The 21056-nt window shown below is 35.3% G+C and overlaps 1 protein-coding gene across 2 annotated transcripts in view; it reads left to right on the top strand.

The window, feature by feature from the left end:
* The window catches only part of LOC136806625 (semaphorin-5A-like), a 74146-nt gene that overhangs the window by 5307 nt on the left and 47783 nt on the right, over nt 1-21056 (top strand). For both annotated transcript variants that reach the window (XM_067063214.1, XM_067063213.1), the window contains exon 2: nt 20529-20645. In XM_067063214.1, coding sequence (XP_066919315.1) covers nt 20633-20645 — 13 coding nt within the window. In that variant the 5' untranslated portion in view covers nt 20529-20632. The remainder of the gene's footprint in view (nt 1-20528; nt 20646-21056) is intronic.

Genomic DNA, 21056 nt, shown 5'->3' with positions numbered 1-21056 from the left:
TTATGAATTGAGAAATACTTTTTGATACATGTCTATGAATTCTACCTAGCAACAACGTTTGTAAATCTTCGAAAACCTATCTAGGCAGTTTTTAGCAGTCTTTACGTTCCAAAGAAGGTCTAAAAGGTCATATTTTCACATAAGTGTTCCCGTTTCATATCAGACACATATTTCATATCAGGGCAGTGTTTCTGAGAAATCTTGCTTCACATCTGTGTCAATCCAATGTGAAAAAGCTTGTGAATTAAAATTGATGAGTAAGCAAACAAACACTCTTATTTAAAAACAAAACCGTTTAAAAATTCTATTTAATGGAATATAAGACTACCAAACTTTTTACTGGATGCAATTCACGGAAGTCCGTTCCCCCTTGTGCACCTCTACAATACTGGGAAATTCACCTGGAATTAGGGGGATTGGAGAGCGGTTAGGAAACCCACCTTCACTTTAGCCTAGTTTCTGTTTAAGATTGGTATAGATAATTGTGTTAGTACTTCCAACATAGAATTTGGGTCATAATTTCATTGGATTGTAAATAAGTAGACATCCCAAAGCCTGAGGTCTTCTCTTAGCTTTAACCACGTAATACTTGGGCAGATCGGTGTGAGAAAGGGGGTCTATGCTGCTTTTCCAAGTCAGAATTTGGGTCACAATGTCATTGAGTTGTAGCCATTCGAAAGACTGAGGTCTTCTCTAAACTCTAAGTACGTAATACTTGGGTGGATCGGAATTTTTGTATGGAAGAAGAGAGATCTGTGCAGCTCTGCTAACCCAGAAAATTAAAGACCACGTTTGAATGAAGTTGAAATCATTACAACTTGTTACGTAGAGTTTAGTCCGTACGTTTTAGATTTAATTTAAACATCCTTGTCTCTGTGATGCGAGAAACCAAAGTAGCGTTGTACTATTCACTGTTAATTATTACCGTCGTTTTGGATTCCTTTCATAACAGTCATAACAGTCTTGGGGTAGTTTTCAAAGGCTCAAGACCACAAAATATTCTGTTCCTTGATTTATCTACTAGTAGATAGCACGACTTGTTTGCATTACTGTATATTCTGGCCAGCTAGTATGGTTTCTAAGTTACTGACCAGAAGAGTCTGCTGTTTGGAGGGGGCTCCCCCAGGGGCTGGCGTGACGCGTGAATGACCCTTTTTTCTGTCGTGAATACGTGAATTGGACTTTTTCAACGCGTGAATACGTGAATTGAGATATCTGCGTGAACGTGAAAATAAGATTTTACCAGCGTGAATTCGTGAATCGAGATTTTGAGCGTGAACGTGAAAAGCAAATTATTGTCTAAAACAAAACTGAATAAACCTAAATATGTAAAATTTATTTTGCTCGCTTCGCTCGCATTATCCTTCATATCATTGACCTATTGCCATTGTAAAGTTATTCAAAATAATCAAAAATTGAAACAGAAACACGTATTTTTTCCTTATTTTTCTAACGGCGCATTTTGTGATGCGAGAGTGTTTTGAGCCAAAACAAAAAAGTCTAAATGAGAAAATTTTCTTCGTCGGCGCTAATGATGGTCGTCTTTCTGTAATCGCTTATATTGTTACTAAATGCAGTACACAAAATGATACCGCATGAACTTGGAGACAGTGAAGGGTATTTGATTCTTCGATAATTTACAAAAGTAGGTATAGATAGTTCTAAAAATTTTTATATGATTGCATCATCGAACTGTACGAACATTCAGAAGAAAAATCTTGTGACGCCGCACCGTGTCAGGCAGGTACGTCACTCGCCGTACCAGATTTGTACCAGTAAATGGTCAGTGTTGAAAATAATCAAAGATTCTGAATGAATTGTTTGACCAAACAAGGCATATTAGGGTAACAATAGTGTGTTAAGGCCGTTTTCTCAGCAATGAAAGAGTGAAAGTTGTCAAAAAATTTTCGCGCTTGCTTCGCTCGCTTTTTCCTTTCCACAGCTTTCTTCAATGACACAGGGGGTCAAACTCTGGAATTCGCGTCCTCTGGTTGTACCACCTCCTTGAAGCTCGCGACTTTCCAGACCATGAATTTGGGCCAAACCTCGATTTAAATTTATTCTCAAAATAAAATATATTTAGGGCCTGCGACGAAGAAAATTCGGGGGGAAACCTTAAAGCTAAGGCTTAACTTTGCACTTACCTCCCTTAAAAAGCAAACTCAGGCAGGGTTTATACCACCGTACGCCAGTTTTTTGTAACTTTGGCGTGATAGACGTGATAGACAGACCTTAAACATTGCCCTATGAAAGCTCCAATAATTGTAAGAGGTCTTAATAGGTCGTCGCTGTCGAGAATAAGGTAAAAAAACTGCAGAAAACGTTATGTTGGCCATAAAAAGGTCAAATTTAGCCCAATAAGGTCACAATCGTTTAACAAAAGAATTAAAAGCAAAATCAGCGCGTGAACGTGAAAATGGTTTTTTTCGCGCGTGAATACGTGAATTGGCAAAAAAATTTGCGTGAATACGTGAATTGAGGGTCGACTGGGGGGGCCTCTTGGAGGCTATCCCTTGCTAACGAAAATAACCCCAATTGACAATTGTTTTACAGACGATATTAAAAAGAAAGTAAAATGTTTAAAAAAGAATTGACCTTCTGATACTTAGTTATAACCCCTTAAAGATGTGTGCAGTGTATACATTACAATTCTTTGGATTAACACTAAGGTGATAATGAATGGAATGGCGACTCTACATCTAACATCTCAACACTCTAAGAGATATGAGAAAATCGTCAGCTATCTTTTTTTGACAAGAGTTATTTAAAATTTCCCATGACACTTTTTACGAAATTGAACCAAAAGGCACTTTTTTTAAAGCTAAAAACAAAAATATCACAAAATCTAAATTTGATCAGGGATACGTGTGATACAAATTTAACAATTTGATAGCTCTTACGATACGTTCAATTCTCAACTTCAGTTGAGCTAGAATCTGAGAATGTCTGTGTGTGTGTGTGTCTGTGTGTGTGTGTCTGTCACCAAAACTTTGGGGCAGGCTGGAGACTTCAAAAATGGTCCGATTTGGCTGAAATTTTGCACACTTGATCCTTGGGCAAATCCCTGGGGTGTTTTTTTCATTTTTGCAAAATTTTGATTTTGGGGCCTGGGGACGATTTTTTCGCCAAAACGAGGCTAAAACTTTGGGGGCAGGCTGGAGACTTCAAAAATGGTCCGATGGGCTGAGATTTTGCACACTTGATCCTTGGGCAAATCCTGGGGGTGTTTTTTTCATTTTTTCAAAATTTTGATTTTTGGGGCCGGGGACGAGTTTTTCGCCAAAACGAGGCTAAAACTTGGGGCAGGCTGGAGACTTCAAAAATGGTCCGATTGGCTGAAATTTTGCACACTTGATCCTTGGGCAAATCCCTGGGGGTGTTTTTTTCATTTTTTCAAAATTTTGATTTTTGGGGCCTGGGACGAGTTTTTCGCCAAAACGAGGCTAAAACTTTGGGGCAGGCTGGAGACTTCAAAAATGGTCCGATTTGGCTGAAATTTTGCACACTTGATCCTTAGGCAAATCCCTGGGGGTATTTTTTTTCATTTTTTCAAAATTTTGATTTTTGGGGCCTGGGGACGAGTTTTTCGCCTAAACGAGGCTAAAACCCAAAATGCTATAATTTTTCTTAAGCCATTAAGTTTACAATTGGGCCTACAAATGATTTCAAAGATACTGAAGTTGAGCCAGTGCGGTTAGCACGTTCGACAGTTCTATAAATAATGTGAAAAATTGATGGGAGCTACAAAAGGTCGAAAATTTCAGAAAATACAGAAACTCTTTTGAGAGAAACATCTTTTTGTACAGTCTCCATAATTCGAACACGCACAGGGAACAGAACTTTGTTCGATTTGAAGAAATTAGTTGTGGAGATTGGTTTACGAGGCATTATTGTTAACTGAAGTGACCATAAAACTTGTTCGAGTTAAAGAAACATTCGAGTTATAGAGGTTCGAGTTAAAGAGACTCCACTCTATTTTTCTGCAACTTTTTCAGCGCGCCTTGGTCTAGAAGTGATTTCCTGTCAAATATAAAACCGCGAGTCTAAAGTCTACAATATCGACAAGAAATCTTAAATAAATGTGCAACAAATTTTCCAGCATCTCAATTATGGATATTTTATCTGCCTGAGTAATGGAATGCCCTAAGCTCTTCATATTTTGGCATTGTATCATTCTTCTGTGACTCAAAGTAATGACATTTTTTTTACGGAATGTCTGAGTGCATTTCCGGAGTTTCCAAATAAATAAATTTAACTCCAGTACACTAGATTAACACTGCCATAAGTTTTATCAGCCCTCTGGTCAAATCTTGATTTGAGTGCAATGTCATGTTTTCACCATGAGTTTTAGATTTAAATTTTGAAGATTTTCTCAGAAAAAAGTTTACCTCAAAGGGCCCATTGGAGGAGCGGCCGTAGAGTCTGATATCGAAATTGAAGTCATTTAAATCCTCACCGGTGATGAAGGGTAGAATTTGGCATCATAACTTTCACAGTCCACAGACGCCAGCTCCATTTCGTACGTCTAACCCTCCCATTTTTCACTGCATACCTTAAAAATGCTTCCATCACTTTAAAGCAATTTCCTCACGATTTTTCACTTTGCTTTAAAGTGACGAGTGATTGACATATTTGTATCAGTGAATATAACAGTTTTTTTTTAATTGAACCCCTAAAAAAGGGTTTCTGTAGTAGATACATAAATTATTGCACAAAACGATTATTCGGCCAAATGACTCGCCTTGTCAAGCTTCTTAAAGATTTTCAAAGTAGAGAAGAACCCCAAAAATGGTATATCATAATTCAAAGGTTTTAATGAACCTTTAACACGCTTTAGCAGAAAATTCATTTCCGTTGCATTATTATTTTTAACGCTGTAGACAACTATCATTTTTTTTCTATTTTCATAACTTTTCAGCAATGTTTAAAGCGGTTGAAGGAGATTAGAGGGATTACAGGGTATAAAATCTTCAACAAAACATTCTGGTGGTATTAAAGCTCATTATCGCCTTAAAATCTAATTAAAAAATAATTGGATCTTTGAGCAGTGTTTAATTAGGTTGATTAGATGTTGCCTGCACGAATAATGTTGTTTTTGCATCTTTTTTTTTCAAGCTGACTTTGCGAAAATATAATTCTAAAAAACACCTAAACCTATTGGCCTGTTGTGTGCCCCGTACTTAATGTTGTGATCTTAATAATTGCGGTACCTCATGAAGGATATTACGATATATGAAATCTTGCACTTTCTTTAAGGCCCATTTTATCGCATTGTAGATTAACAGTGGTGTAGTGGTCATCGCTCTTTCTTGACTTTCGTTTGAGAGAGCCAAGTCTCGTGTCACTGCATTTTACTTGGCAATGGAATGTACCTTCACCCTGGCTAACCTGTTCCCTTGGGGAATACACCTTTTCGACCGTAGTCGCGCTGTCAGCCGCGTGCCACTTTATTATTTAACTTACCACCCTAAACTCGACCCAATCCTTTTTTTTTACACTTTTTTCTATTGTCTTTAGGTGCGAAAAAAGGCTGGGACGGTTTTACGGTGGACAATAAAATGCCCGCAAGCAATTGGCGGCCACGGTCGAAATAGTGTACTGGATACACGTTTTTTAGAAGTTTTAATCCAAAATGTTCTTTAAAACTTCCTTAAGATTGTTTATTGAGACATGACACGCCAGAGGGGTGGTCTCGCGATAAAAACTTCTCCCAGTGTTGTTCGAGTGTTAAGGTATATGTCATGACTATCATCAACTCGCACCTGTAGAGTCGTGCATTTCCAAAGATCCGCAGGGATCGGGAGGCATTTTGCAAAAAAAGTGTAGTATAGATTTTATACTTTCCATAGCATTTCTAAGATTTGAATAGTTTCATCATAAGATTCGAATAACTTGTGTGTACAACAATAAAATAGAGTAAAGTTTCCATTAGAACACGCACGGGGAACGCAAATTTGTCCTAGTTAAGGAAATTTGGAGATTTGGAGTAACGTTTAAAGGTTTATGAGGCATTGTTTACTGAAGGGACGAGAAAACTTGTTCGAGTTAAGGAGACATTCGAGTTATAGAGTTAAAGAGACTCCAATGTAATACAAAATTAAATGCGATGTTTTGAAAGTTTCGTTGTGAAATGATTTTCAAACTCGTTATTTTCACCTTAGCATACCTATCAAAATGATGAGCACAAATTTTCTTTCGAATTTATAACTGTGATTGTTCAAATAAATATAATTTTGGTTTTGATATTGCTGCCCTCACAACTCACTTCACCATATAGTGGAACTCCCCATAGCTCGAACAATTAATCTGATTCCCTTTCTTGTCGTTCGAGTAATAGAGTATCTCTATACTTTAAACGACACGACAAAAAACCTTTGAAATCCTGACCAAAAGCAGTTATCAAGCTCATTCTCCATTGTGATGAAACAGCATCGTCACAAAAGCATTGCATGTATTTTATCTCACAACTTCCTGGTTTCATCTTAAATAGACTTTTTTTATAGAACTTTTCATAGGAGAGGTAAGAGCTTACAATCACTTACCTTCCGGTAATAATCTTATTATTCTGAACGCTTGTAATTGGATTCACTATCCTAGGTTCCGTTATCCTTTAACCACAGGTTATGCATGTAGCAGACTCCCGCCGAGGCTTCACTGATAGCTTTTGGTTTTTTTAAGTGCGTTGCCTTTAGGTCAAGGAAAAAACATCCGAAAAAGTATACCAAAAGAACAAAATTTCCTATAATATTTTTAACACGAAAAGCAGAAAGACCTATTATTATAAGGTATCTTTCACAAATGAATTAACTTTTTTTGCAAAATTATTGTGCTCTTCAAGTGAAAACTACATTTGACATACCCACCATAATGCATCTTTAAGCCTTGCCATCCTCGTTACAGGGACAATTGACCATAAGGCAGTTGCTCCCCGGGCAATAACTGCATTGAAATCATTTCCAAAATAAGCTGCTGTTCAGAGGTACTGTAATATCGCCCCGTTTATGTATTTTAATGCAATTTTATTAGAGCCATCTATCCATGTTCACTCGAGGCCAAGGAGGAGTAATTTTTACCCCATGAACGTGCCAAAAGCCTCCCGTCGAAATGCTGAATTTAATAAAAAATGTTGACTATTTCCCCAAAATTTCGGCCAAAATTTTAAAATTTATGACCCTTTTAGGGAGTTGATTTTTTATTTTCGTAATTTTTGAACCTATACAGGGACTCAATGTTTTTTAATGTTTTTTAATGGTTTTGTACCCCTTTGAGGGACTTTCGAGAGTGGGAAAAAGGGGCCCTTATGGCTCGCACATACCCGGTAATCATTTTGCCTAAGTTTGGGGGTTATGAGCCTGGAATTGGCCAGTCACAAATATCATCAAACTACAATAGAAAAATGGGATTCATTTTTCAGCAACAAATTGCACATTATTTTCCAAAAATATGAGGAAACTTGTATTCTTTCTATTGAGTCATTAAATATGCGGAAAAGGCTAAAAATGTTATACAAGTTAATCCCAACGAGGGTTTGTACGGAAATTTTTAAGATATTATTTTTCCAATAAGGTTCCCGTTCTCATCTGAATATTCGAATATGAATTCTCCACATTAGGCAAGACCATTTTTCGTGCAGTCCCACTAAACATCAGACTTTCCCCGACACGGTGCCCACAGACTTTTCGTGCAGTCCCACTAAACATCAGACTTTCCCCGACACGGTGCCCACAGACTTTTCGTGCAGTCCCACTAAACATCAGACTTTCCCCGACACGGTGCCCACAGACTTTTCGTGCAGTCCCACTAAACATCAGACTTTCCCCGACACGGTGCCCACAGACTTTTCGTGTATTGAAGGGTAAACCAATTCGCGTGAAATATTTGAGTAGTTATATAAGTTTAGGTAACTTAACAGTGACGGTGGAGCTGGACTGATGGGACATGTTTTCGAATTAGTATCTTCCAGACTGTGTGGTCGTAACTTCCCACCCCCCTCAGTATACAAAAAATTGCCTGAAAGACCTAGCTCCTACAGGAAGAAGATTGACCACGACTCTGTATGGTTTGTATTGGAATAGTTTAATTGAACTGAAACATCGAAAAATATGTCTTTAGGTGAATAATAAGGTGGCACACGCCTGACCGCGCGACTACGGTCGAAAAAGTGTACTAATCAAAAATATTGTAGTGTCGTTATTTTTGAAAAGTGACGTCATAGCGCGTGCGAATAAAAGATGTTCCGTTCGCACGTATATGCGTTGTAGGGTGTAGAATGAGAGAAACAACTGACCGGTACTCCTATAATTTGACCCTTAATAAAAATGAGGCACGCATCACATCATAACATAACGTTTCTTTATTTCATAGTAAACCTATATGATTCCTGATGTCCCGTCGATTCTATACAAATTGCTCTAAATCTAAAATACCTGTATTATGAATTGATAAGTACTGGAGTTTCCTAGGTAATGTATCTTACTTCCGTGATGTTTTGCTATAATGGTATAATGCCATACAATATATTAACAAAAGGTAATAAGATTTCCTATTACATGGTATTATATATCTCGTGTTATTGTGACGTCAAATTATGAGTTTTTGTGTGCTGGTAAACTCTATGGCTAAAGATATTACTGCAGCGGATCTGAGGCTCAAACTTAAGAACAATTAGAGATTTTAAAGTGAGAATAATACGTGCATTATAAGTATCTTCAAGAAATTAAGATCTTATTGTTTTCGTAAATTAGATCGGATTCTTATAAGTTTAAGCTAGCAACAAAGATGGGATGAGAACCTTTTAGAAGCCTCTTTGGAAAATAGAAAAGTTATTATTGTTTTGATGTTGTTGTAATTTTTGTGACAAGTTAAATCATCTCTTTCCGTAGGCGTAATTAGGTAAAAGTCCACCGAAATGAATACGGGTTCTTTTGTCAAAAGTGTTTTTCTAAATCCCCCATTTTCTAAAAAAACGATACTTAGCCTTATGGCTCATCTCTCTTTTCTCTGTTTCGAGTATTTTTTTTTAAGCTGAAGATATTTTTGGATGTTCTGTTTTTTAGAAGATTTCGAGTGAATAACCGGTTCGACTTAAAAGACAACTCTGTCAAGTTAATCTTGAAACTCTCTCTTAACACAATTCGTCTGCTGTCTCTCTCTTTTCTAACCATTTCCTCAAATGATGTCGAAAATTCCATGGAAAAGAGCGAAAAATTCACCAAAAGTACTCTTGAAATTACGACTAATTTATGTTTCAGTATAAATTCATCAGTCACTAGTTTAACTTAATGATTATTCTTTCTGCCGTTATTTTTTCTAAACTTTAATTACAAAAATGTTCCTTATTTACAAGGTATGGAACTGTTAGTTACCAAAAGATCTTATCCCCTCATCCTCCTCTAGCAACCGAACCTTTATTGCGCTAAAAATGTTCAAAATTGTTCATTTTTTCAAGAAGTTTTGTGTGACGATGGGAAAAAATATCAAAGATGGACTGTTTGAGATTTAGAAAGATTGTTTGGTTAAATGGTTAAATTCTAAAATACATCAAGCGCTAAAAATTTCATTTTAGAAGAGTTTTAATTTGGGGCAAAAGTTTGGGTAGAAAAGTTTTCTGTAATAAAACAAAAATTAAAATTGGAACAAAGAATAAATATTATTAAATATTTTTCGCTTAGTAATTAATATTATTAACCTTCTATATATAATAAATTTCATCTTTTTACAACATTTAAAATTTTTTTTTCTTGATTGAAAATGTATTTTAGAAGTATTCAGAAGTCATTTTATAGCTCTTCAGAAAAAATGACCATTTGTATGCATGGTATTACTTTGAAAGGGGGCCTGGGTTCTAATATTTACAGCACAGAAACGTTTTAATGTAATAGTAGTAAATTAAAATAAAAATATTCAAATGTAGATATAGATACATAAAAACAAAATTATCATTTCGACGAAAATGTTAAATTGACTCATATAAAATTTTCCTGCTCGTGACTGATCGCTTGTTTTTTTTCTTGTTTTTTTTTGCAATCGATTTTTTGCAGGAAAAAACTTAACTGTATGATTGAAATTGAACTAAAATTTACACTTCTTTCCAAAATATATTATATCTGTTTTCATTATTAATTTATTCATAAATTTTTCACTCATTGTAACTCTCAATCGCTCGCACTCTCACATAAAATCTATAAACACGCATAAATTACTGACGTCAACAACACCGTTATGCATAATGTGAATAAATTAGCATGAATTAAGTTCGTCGAATGAGAAGCTGTATCCAATTTTGCTTGTTGATGATGTTGAAAAAACCGCCAATCAGGAATGTTCAAATTCAAACGATTTCTCGTCGTCGAAGTCTTATCGGACATATCGTCTTGTCCGCCAATGTTCTCATGGACTATATATTTCTCACTTTTAGTATATAAGATTATATTGCCACCGTGTCCGCTTTGACGGATGGTTGAAGTCTTTTCTTCTTCAATAATATTGTCACTATTGTCTTGTTCATTCTTTGTATCTTTTTCATTCATGTTCTTACGGTCTGAATCGCGAATATTCGGCTCTTTTGTCTTTTTACGGCGATAACTTATATCATCACGCATTGTTAGTTCTGTTGGAAAGATTTTCTTGAGTGATTCAGCTCGTTTGACAGAGCAGAAGAATTTTCGAATGGGTAATTGCTTGTATTTAAATTCATCTAACATTCGTGAGAAAGAACGATGCTTTAAACATTTACGACTAAAGTTCGATGCAGACCTCGCGAAATCATTGCATTGGGCTCGATTATTTTTCTCTTTTCTATATTTAATAATCAACCGTTTGACCCGCCTACTTAGCTCCGGTTTGCACGGGATCTCGGTATTGGCTGGTTGTAAATTGATTTCATCTACGTAATAGTCTCCGTAGATATTCTCCCGTATGAAGAAAATATAACTACCGTATAACTGGACGACGGAATTGACGCAATCGACGTTAGCTTGGCTTACGAATAATTTATTTTTTGCGTCACTCAAATCGTTATCAAACCCATTCACAGTTATATATTTCTTAACTTTGTTCTTCGACTTCAAAACCATATGGACGGCTACCCGAACACTTATTGACTGTCCGTATTTATCCGGATAGGTTTCAACTACGGAACCAAGCACGATGATTTTAGCTTGGTTCGATCTCCTCAGGATAGAATGTTCTTTAATTGTATTCTCGCCGAATTTAGAACGTGGCGGCGAGCATGTCTGTGTTTGTTCTTGATTATGCATTAAAAACATAAATGTTAAAAGTAATTTATAAATTCGTCCTTGACCTTTCGACATCTTGATTCCGAAACAAAAAGTCTTTTAAACACTTCAAGCGTCTCGTTGTATGTAAACAGTAAATCAAATTTCGTCAGTTAATGGATACGAATCAGGGAATATTCAATGTAACTTCATGCCATCAATCAATCAACTGGATTCTTTATAGTAACTCGAACTCGATCGATCGGTGTTTTTGTACTGGCTCTCTTTACATAAAGCGTCTTGTCTGCTCGCCAACGAGATGGGTTAATGAAGATCTCAGGTTACCGTTACAACTCTAGACAGGGTATTTTGATGAATATGACTCTCCCTTGCGTTTGTGTGACTCTCCAATGAATCAATTCAATCCGCAATTATTCCTTATATCAATACGTCTTGATTTCAAAACCTCAGAAAGTTATTCTCCTTCTTCCCACAATTCAACAGTTTTTTTTCGATTTTATTTATTCGTTGTTTATCGATCTATGGAAGAAACAAAACGTGAAAAACATGATGATTGTAATATCAAAATTTAGGGAAAAGACTCACCACATACCTTGCACTCAAAAACAACTATGTTAATTTTTCATAACGGGAACTCACTCAAAAAAGCCGGATACCTTTAGTTTTTTACGGACGACAGCTCAATGAACAATCACCCTATCCGGAATAGCATGGCTATTCCTGTAGAAAAATAAAGGTTTCAAACGTATCATAAGTGTTTCTGTTATAGGTATTTGACTACATAATATTAATTATGAAAATGAATTCGAAAGACGATTTGCATAATTCAAGAGCCGGTATAATCATAAGAAGCATCATCGTTTATACTTCCCAAAAAGAATCCAAAAAGCAAAACAATGAGTCAATAAATCACTCGGGTTTTTGTCTAACTTATGTAAACCATCTGACATGAAACGTCATAACAACATTCATTTAACTTACATAACATACTTAAGATGTTAGGTGAACGTTGAAGCAACGTTATTGTGGACCAGCTCTAAAAGTGTCAAAGTACATTTTCCCTATTTCTTCCACCCATAGAATGTTATATCCTAAAATCAGATAAATGCTTCAAAAATGTGTTTATAGCACGTTGAACTAGATTACATGAAACTGAAAACCATGAACTCTACAATTATTTCTTTGACAAGTTGCAGTACATTCAACCTTAAATCCCTTGTCCATATGCACTCTGTTGAAAAGTGTCTGCTTTAAATGAAGTTCAACTTAATTTAGGCTACACGACAATTTGAAGTGACGTCAAAATGATTTCTTTTTTCACATTGATCAAAAACCATCCGCTTTTAATGTCCTGATCAAATAATACTCTCTCTCTAAAATCAAGTCTAAATATTACTCTTAATTTCCTCTTACATCCTGTACTATATACTTGTTCATTGGCCTCACTCACCCTCTTAAAAACAAACCGGTTAAATAGTATCCCCTCGCAAAAGGGGTATGCGTAACGGATATGGTTTTTAAAATTCCCGTTGAAGATAATGGCCTGGGAATAAGTCTTTGTCATCACAATACGAGTGTAAGGAATGGTATTCTCTAAAAGAAATCTTGCCACTGTTTACCATTACCTGAAGGAAATCCTTTCCTTTTCTGCAAAAAAGAGGCTAGCTATTGCATGGTCCCTACGATCTGCAACTACTGGAATGGATCATAAACTTCCCACATAAAAGAACTTTTAACTCTGGTCGTCAGCAGCGCGATTTGAATATTTTAAAATCTAAGGTAAATTAGAAATTACCATGGCGGGCTTGTCGACTTCAAAACTGGACACACTTCCACGGGAAATCTGTGAGCAGTTCGAATATCAGGTGTGTAAATGAATATGATATCTGTAGTGGTCCCCTGAGGTAGCCACTCGGCTTGTTACTTACGTCAATCGACCAGTGTACGACCCTGGAAAGTGAATCTAAGTTTTTATCTATCCTGTGAAGCTTATTGACTTGACTCAAATATTTAAATCCTCTAAAACCCTATTTAATCAATTCAACGCGGTACAGATCATAAGGCAATCTAAAGTCAATAAAATGATAATCCATAGAATCGATTGGGGAAAAAGTAACACATCAAAATGTAAAATATATAATAAAATCAACAACCATTAATCCTAATAGTACTGCAATAGTAAGCAGGAAAAAATCCAGAAAAAAGAAAAGTTTTCTAAATTTGAACGTTTTTTAAACGTCCTGTAAAACTGGATCATTTACCTACGGAATAAACCCAAACCACATGGTTCTTCAAATAATAATATAAGACATTTGTACTGTGCTTTTTCCTCGTTCTTTCAGTAAAATTGTCACGTCTTCAGGCTGAACTCTCACATCAATTGCAAATAAAATTCCAAGTAGATATGACTTCATACTTTTATTTTTGTGATGGGTGAAAATGTAATGTTATTGTTGCGAGAGATTTCGTGAGTCTGTTTTTTTCTCTCCGAAATTTTCTTTTGGTTTTTAATATGATGATTAAATGCCGTATGTCTTTGCAGATCATGCGGTATAAGAAGCAGCATTTTTTTCTTTGCTACATACCTCTTCTCAAAATCCCCTTGAACTTATAAGCAAAATTTTGAGACAATTGCATATGAGATTTAAGTATTATAGTATACGCAATTCAGCGCATAACACATTACTTTAGTAAATCATAAATTGCACAGATCGGACATTTGAATAAACGGGCACTAATACCTGGGGTTTCTAAGGTGTTGCCAAAACCTTCGAACTCTTATAAAGGAAGCTAATTTTTGGTCATAAGATTTCCCTTAGAGGATGGATGAGTTTTCGAAAATTATCTTACATTGAGAGACTTGAATCAATTTTCCCCTCAAAAATTGCGTTCGTTTTGTCTTGGCGAACGTTATGGCACCAGTAGCATTGTAACTTGTAAACAAACTTTAGTCTCGGGTTGTCATTGAAAATTGCAATGAATGACAAACCACACACTTGACTTCATAATGTAATTCGTGACAAACAAGAAAATTGCATTAAAATAAACAAAAATCACTTCGCACTCAGGGATTTTTCTAAGCACTATTTTACTACCGTATACCGGCAAAAATACTCAATCCAAGATTGAGTTATGAAACTCAATCCGAAATATAAAAAAAAGATTTACAAGAAAAAAGTTTCAAAGCAGTTTTCTCAGAAACGCCAATTATTTGTTTTTAATCAGTATAGAGTAAAGACAAGAGAATGGAAAAAAATGTGTTCTCTCGTAATGTTTCTTGGTACGCGGTCACGTCATAAATTCGATGTGTTTCATTGTTTTCATCAGAGAATTCATTCATTGCTACGTTTCACAAACTTTTTTGGTTTTCACTAGACCATTTTATCTATGTATCCGGTGTTTACCAAAAATAAATTCTTGAGGGTGAGATAATTATTGATCTTTTCAAGGAAGAAAAAATTAGAGAGAGATAGTCTCGTTCAGTTTGACGCCACAGCTTGATTGAATTATAGCTTCGGCGTGAAAAACAGTAGGGTGTTTTTAATGCGAGGATGAATTATAGCTTCGCACTTCGCAAAATGCGAAGTGAATTTTAGATTTAGCTACCCAAAAAGATTTCCTAACTCGAAAATGCGAAGTTAAAAAATTATAAGAAAACACCTATTTTGCTACTTCTTTCATTCGTTTATCTATTGCTTTATCTACTTGCCACTTCGCTACTTTATTCATTCGTTTATCTATTGCTTTATCAACTCGCTACTTCTCTACTTTATTCATTCGTCTATCTATTTCTTCATCTACTTGCCACTTCGCTACTTTATTCATTCGTTTATCTATTGCTTTATCAACTTGCTGCTTCGCTACTTTATTCACTCGTTTATCTATTACTTTATCAACTCGGTTACTTTATTCGCTCGTTTATCTATCGCTTTATCATCTCGCCACTTCGCTACTTTATTCATTCGTTTATCTTTTGCTTTATATACTCGCTACTTCGCTAATATATTCTCTCGTTTATCTATTGCTTTGTATACTCGCTACCGCAACTTTCTTCATTCGTTTATCTATTGCTTTATCTACTCGTTACTTCAAAACTTCAATATACTTTGCTTTGTCTATAACCTCTTACTTCTTCGCTTTTCTAGAGAAATGAACTGAAGATACTTTTGCATTTACTTCAAAATAACATCGCAAAATACTAAAAATGTTTCGACAACAATGTAAAAATTTCGCCTGCGGCGCTCCTTTTTTACCTCGCTTCTCCTTCGCTACTTTAAAATGCACTCGTTTATATATTACTTTATCAACTCGGTTACTTTATTCGCTCGTTTATCTATTGCTTAAAATTTATAATTCGAACCCTGGGCGTGAAATGGGCCAAAATCTTTCTATTTTTACTTAAGCGGCGTTATTGTTTTCACTTTTTGTTCTTGTTTAAAGCAATCCAGGGCCAAATTTGGAGTTAAAATTTTCTAAAGGGGGCTTAGAGCGCCCCCCCAGACCCCCTGCTCTAAATCACGCTCGCTTCGCTCGCGTATTTTTACGCATCTTAAACTCAATCTAATTATACAAAAACGGTAGTAGCTCAAAGTGCTTGAAAAAATCCCTGGCACTTAATTTATCTTTACTGTCAATTCTTGCGCTGTCTACAAGCTCATTGCGTTAAACAGAACTCAACGATAACAAATTTTCTTATCAGAGCACGCAAAATGGTTCCACACGGAGAATTGTACCGCAGCCCGTTCCGAAGGCTGAAATCCTACAACGAGTTTCGCGATCTAGAGATATTGAACCCGGCCTTAAGTTGCCGAATCTCTGATTAGAGATCTAATCGTAAACGCTGCATGCCTAAATATCAGTCTCCGGTCACTATTTAGCTCTCTTAGCAAAGTAGATCTTCACGAGGGATGAATATACTACTATATAGTGGATCGTTTGTAGAAATTAGTCGCTGATGCTACAGAAACCCGTCCTCCCTTCAATACTTCACCTTGCTAGCAAATCAACCTTGAAACTATTTGCATGACTACAAATTACTTGACTTGAAACTCTATCAAAACAACCATATAAAAGATAATAGGAGGCACCCCAAACGAATAACAGAACGCACGCGAGCATCATAGTATATTGTGTAGTATCAAGCTTCGTATTCAAGATTATAAAGAAAATGATTATTGATTAAGCGAATTAAAATAGCACAACCCAGTGTGTGACTTCCATATTACACTTGAATTATAATGATACACATCCGTATAATACGAAGGAATTTCACTCATCAATGCATTTCCATTACAAATAAAGGGAAAGTGACGTTTCACTGTATAGTAGAGAGACTATGGTATTTTTATCAGTCAGTCTGACTGCTTGCTGACATGAAGTTTCCGGGATTTCGAAAGGTCGATTATTAGTATGTATTGATATCTCTTTTATACACACAACAAACACCTTTCCGTGTCTTTCAGCTCTAAACAGAGTTACAATGTATCGGTTTTAAGAAATAGATTTTAAAGTTAACTCTCTCTCTCTAATTCGATCTTTAAGAAACCAAGACTTTTTTGCATGAGAATTAAAGTTACAAAAAGTGTTTCTTTATACGACTTCGTAGCTGGAATTGATCAATACTCAGTTCGAGCTATAGAAAGATCCGAATGGTGATGCTCGAATTAGAGAGAGTTGACTGTCCTATATTATTAATCTGAAATATAAAGCAATCTCTAAAGGCCTAAGCATGTTAAGAAATTCCTTCGAGAATGTATTACGTGCGAACTCTTATCGCATAACGCCAAAGAACAGATCCAACCGTTTACAAACAAGAGTGCAAAATTAACAAATCACTGGTTTCTTTCTATCTTTAGCAGAATTAAGCAAGCAAGCAGCTGTACACATTGCAACAACAGTCGCAATCGATTGAGCAGCACATTCAAATGAATGTAGTACAAAAATAAAACATTACAAACTGAAGCATAATAACACCTCAATTATATTACATCAAGAAAATGAACTTAATTACTAAAGTTGTTTAGTTGTAGAGACACAAACCAATTCTCCGCTCCTTATCTTCTACCCGAAAGCTATTTCATAGCATAATAACTCAAACGAAACACCGACACTCCTTAGCTAATTTGCATTACCCTTTAAAAAAAATAAATTGCAGAAAGCTAGATAGCTTTTTCTCCCTTTCTCTCTCCTTTCTATATTTTCTGTGTCCACTTTTCGCGTTCAATACTAATTTGTACAACTTTTAACTTGTAATTGTTTTTCATTTATTTGATTGATTTCGATCATTAGCATTGTGAGAATCTGGTGAAAGTTTGCAAAAGTTTGCACGATAAACATAAGACTACAGTATGGGACTTCTTTCGTGACTTTTCAAATCAAATGTTTTATTTTTTGATAACAAACCAAAAGCTGCGCATTTTCAAAGTCCATGTATCTCTATATTTTGCAAGAACTGCAATGTGCTCAATGCTCAACAGAAGCAATCGCCACATTCTCGATAATCAATTAATCAATTATTTACTCTAGTTTTCAAAAATCTGTTCCCTAAAATCCTCTCTCTAAATCATCAGAAAACCCTTCTAAAACATGAAGCGGTGTGAGCAAGTAAGCAAAATACAAAGCCCTTTCGCTCCCCTCCGATCGTACTTTCAAAATGATCTGGAGGCCATTCAAAAGTGACAAGCAAGTCAGCTCACTATTCAACTAATCCCCTTTCTATAACCCTTCAAAGAACAAAACAAAAATACAACACAAACACAACAAAAAAAGTATTCTTTTTTCTTTTATTCTGTTTCATTCAACTACTGCTTTGACAAAACTTGACAATGGTAAGCAGCTTCTCAATGAAAAATTCAAAATCCTTTTTGTTCATTTCTTTAAAAAAATCCGTCTTTTTATTCTTTTCGCATTAATACGTCATTTTGCCGTATTAAAACGACGTCGGATAATTTCCTCACTGTGTAGGAGAGATATTAAGTCGACCTCACAAAAAGAGATGACATCTCTTGCGAAAAAACACACTCCTTCCGGTGCGTAAAAATAGAGCGTGATACGTCACATAGCTGTAACGTCACATAAAGAGGTGCATTAAACGTGTTGTCTTGCTTTTATGATGTACTTACACTTTTCAAACTTTTCCATTGTAAAAACCAATAGACTGTCCAAAACAAAATTCCTCCTTTTTTAATAAATTTACGTACAGGAGACTATACGTACGCGTAATGCCTGCCATCCTCTTTCCAAAGAAGCTCTATCTAAACTTGGGATATGTTTTTATTTGATAAGCATTCTGCATTGACTAACGTTTCAATGACTTAACACTACATCACATGGTCGCTAGATGGACGCCTGATGGGCGTTGAAACAACGTTGTGAGCCAGGTGGGTTACTGGTTACAATGCTGCTATACCTTATTACTCGGGTTGAATTTTTTCCAATAATTTTGTGTTCACTTAGTCGGCTTGCTTAATGACGATAAAGTTTGGGAAAATGTCTACCTCGAATTATATCATGTATGCAAGTACTGGTTAAGGGCTTAATGTATACAGATTATTACAGATCGAAAGAACCTGAAAGGACATATCATTGAAACCTTCTATAAGCATTTATATGGAAATATCAGATACATACGAAAATTCGTGATAATTAACATCACTTTGATAAAAGGTTTGCATACGGAGAAACAGAAATTTGTTTGTTGTGACAAAAAGCTACCAAAATTATTTAGCGTTGGAGTGAGTTTAATCATAGCTCTCTATCTCCCTCTGCAGCAGTCAGCTAGCTCCTTTCCGTACATTTGCAAGAGAAATGTTGAACTTTGTAGGTGTATTTAATCATGAACATGATTTAATTTAAGAGCTCCCGTTGGGTATCTTTTGTAAATAATATGGGTGTCGAAAATGAATATATTCAACTATAGAGTTATGATTGCTTCTTCTGGAAAGTTTTCACACCCCTTAAGACAATAGATTTTTATTTCCATTGAAATTTCGATCGAAATTTTCATCCCATAGCCTCACTGTTGGAAAAAATTCTCACATGAGCTGTGAGACAGAGGTGTGCTTTCTAAATGGAAAATTAAGTTGCACCCAGAACTAAAGACATACTGTAAACAGCCTGATTGAATTTCTTTTCCACCCAGAGTATACCTAATATGAAATGACTTCATTTAGAGACGAGTTCCCCTTGTGATATCAAAAGTATGACAGCCAAGTGTGCCAAGCTACAGTATTATACCTTAGGTCGATTAAAAATTACAACCACCAAATCTTCTATCTTCTATCTGAACACCAAGAAGAGATTTTTTTGCACATCTTGCAGTTATCAAATTTCTACCTACAACAGCCTGCCAATGAAATTAAGTTTCAAGTACTTTCATAAACGTCTTTATTTCTCTATACTCTTGCCATGTAGACATATGACTAACTGTCATGGTTTGGCTGGCAGCAAGCACTCAAGTAGCACTTTGCACTATCGTAATTTGGAAAGATCCACTTGACAAATGGCCAATTGACAGCACACAAATCTCTATTAAAGAAAACAAAAGACTTGGTTGGATTTCAGAAAGAACAAAAAAACTTGCAGACTAAAAGATCTTTTACAGTCATAAGAAGTTTTATGCAATCATTTCAGATTATTCCAGATTTTCAAATATGGCCCAATCTATTTGAAACCATGAAAGGAAATTTATCATAGAATAGATACTAGATACCAGAATACAGTCATAAAAATAATCCCAAAACTTTTTTCCCAATTCCATAAAATCTTTGTAAAATATTACATAGATTCAGTATTTTTCTTGCATAATTTATTATTATCAAATTGTCAAACTCATATTTATCACAACAAAAATATCATCAACATAATTCAGCGTTGAAAATGTACAACCCCTTTGATAAATTCAACATTCCAATTAGCTGCTGTTAATTGGTTTGCAATCATTTTATTATAAGCGTAATTTTGAATAATTTTAATTTTCTGCTTTTTACCCTCAATTTTATGAACCGTCCGAATTTTTTCCTAAGAATTCTTGTTAGTGTCATAGCTGGGTTGGAAATTGTTAAAACGGGGAACATCTCATTAGATAAGAAACAATCCAGTTACAGTTTAAAGTTTTTATAAATATGACCTTACTTGTTCTTATAAGATGTCTTGTCATTTGTTGTTCACACCTTAGCAATTGTCAAATAATAACTTGACAATGGCTCTTAAATTGCCCAATTAGGGGCATAAACTGAAATTGTCATAATGTGTACGAAAATTTTTCAATGTTTTATTTTTCTTTATTTTTAGCTATGGATGATTTGGGACTAAGGTGATTCGTTTGAGGTTGTTATGGATAGGAGATTTGTCATGGTGTAAAATTTGAAAAATGGTGGTGTACATCAATCATTTAAATGAAATCTATTGGTAAGTGCATTACACGTCTGTAAGAATATCCAAAATTTTGAAGCCTTGGGATGTTCTTACCTTTTTGAGTTTTAAGCCTAATAGTGTTCTTATTTTCACCATTTTGTGAGTATTTTTTCTCCAATATTCTAAGAGATTGTGTCTGCGAAGCTCTAAAATGATCTTAACTTGTCCTTAATGTTTTGGCCATCGAAGTGTTATGTTCTTAAATAGATTGTTCTAATAGAAAACATGTACTTTTCTGTGGAATCAAAAACGAAGTTACAAGTCAAGTTTCTTGGCTTTCTTGTTCATTTCATATCATACATGTGTATTCTTTACGATATCTATACTATTATGAGAACAGTAGGCTTCGAGATTAGAATATTTAAGATTTTAAGGCTTATAATGCAAAAATTTAAAAACATTCAA

The sequence above is a fragment of the Clytia hemisphaerica genome, unplaced genomic scaffold (assembly GCF_902728285.1).
Source record: "Clytia hemisphaerica strain Z4C2 unplaced genomic scaffold, Clytia hemisphaerica genome assembly, whole genome shotgun sequence".
Taxonomy (NCBI): Eukaryota; Metazoa; Cnidaria; class Hydrozoa; order Leptothecata; family Clytiidae; genus Clytia; species Clytia hemisphaerica.
Note: the sequence above shows the minus strand (reverse complement) of the source record. Positions and strands in the feature narration are given on the sequence as shown.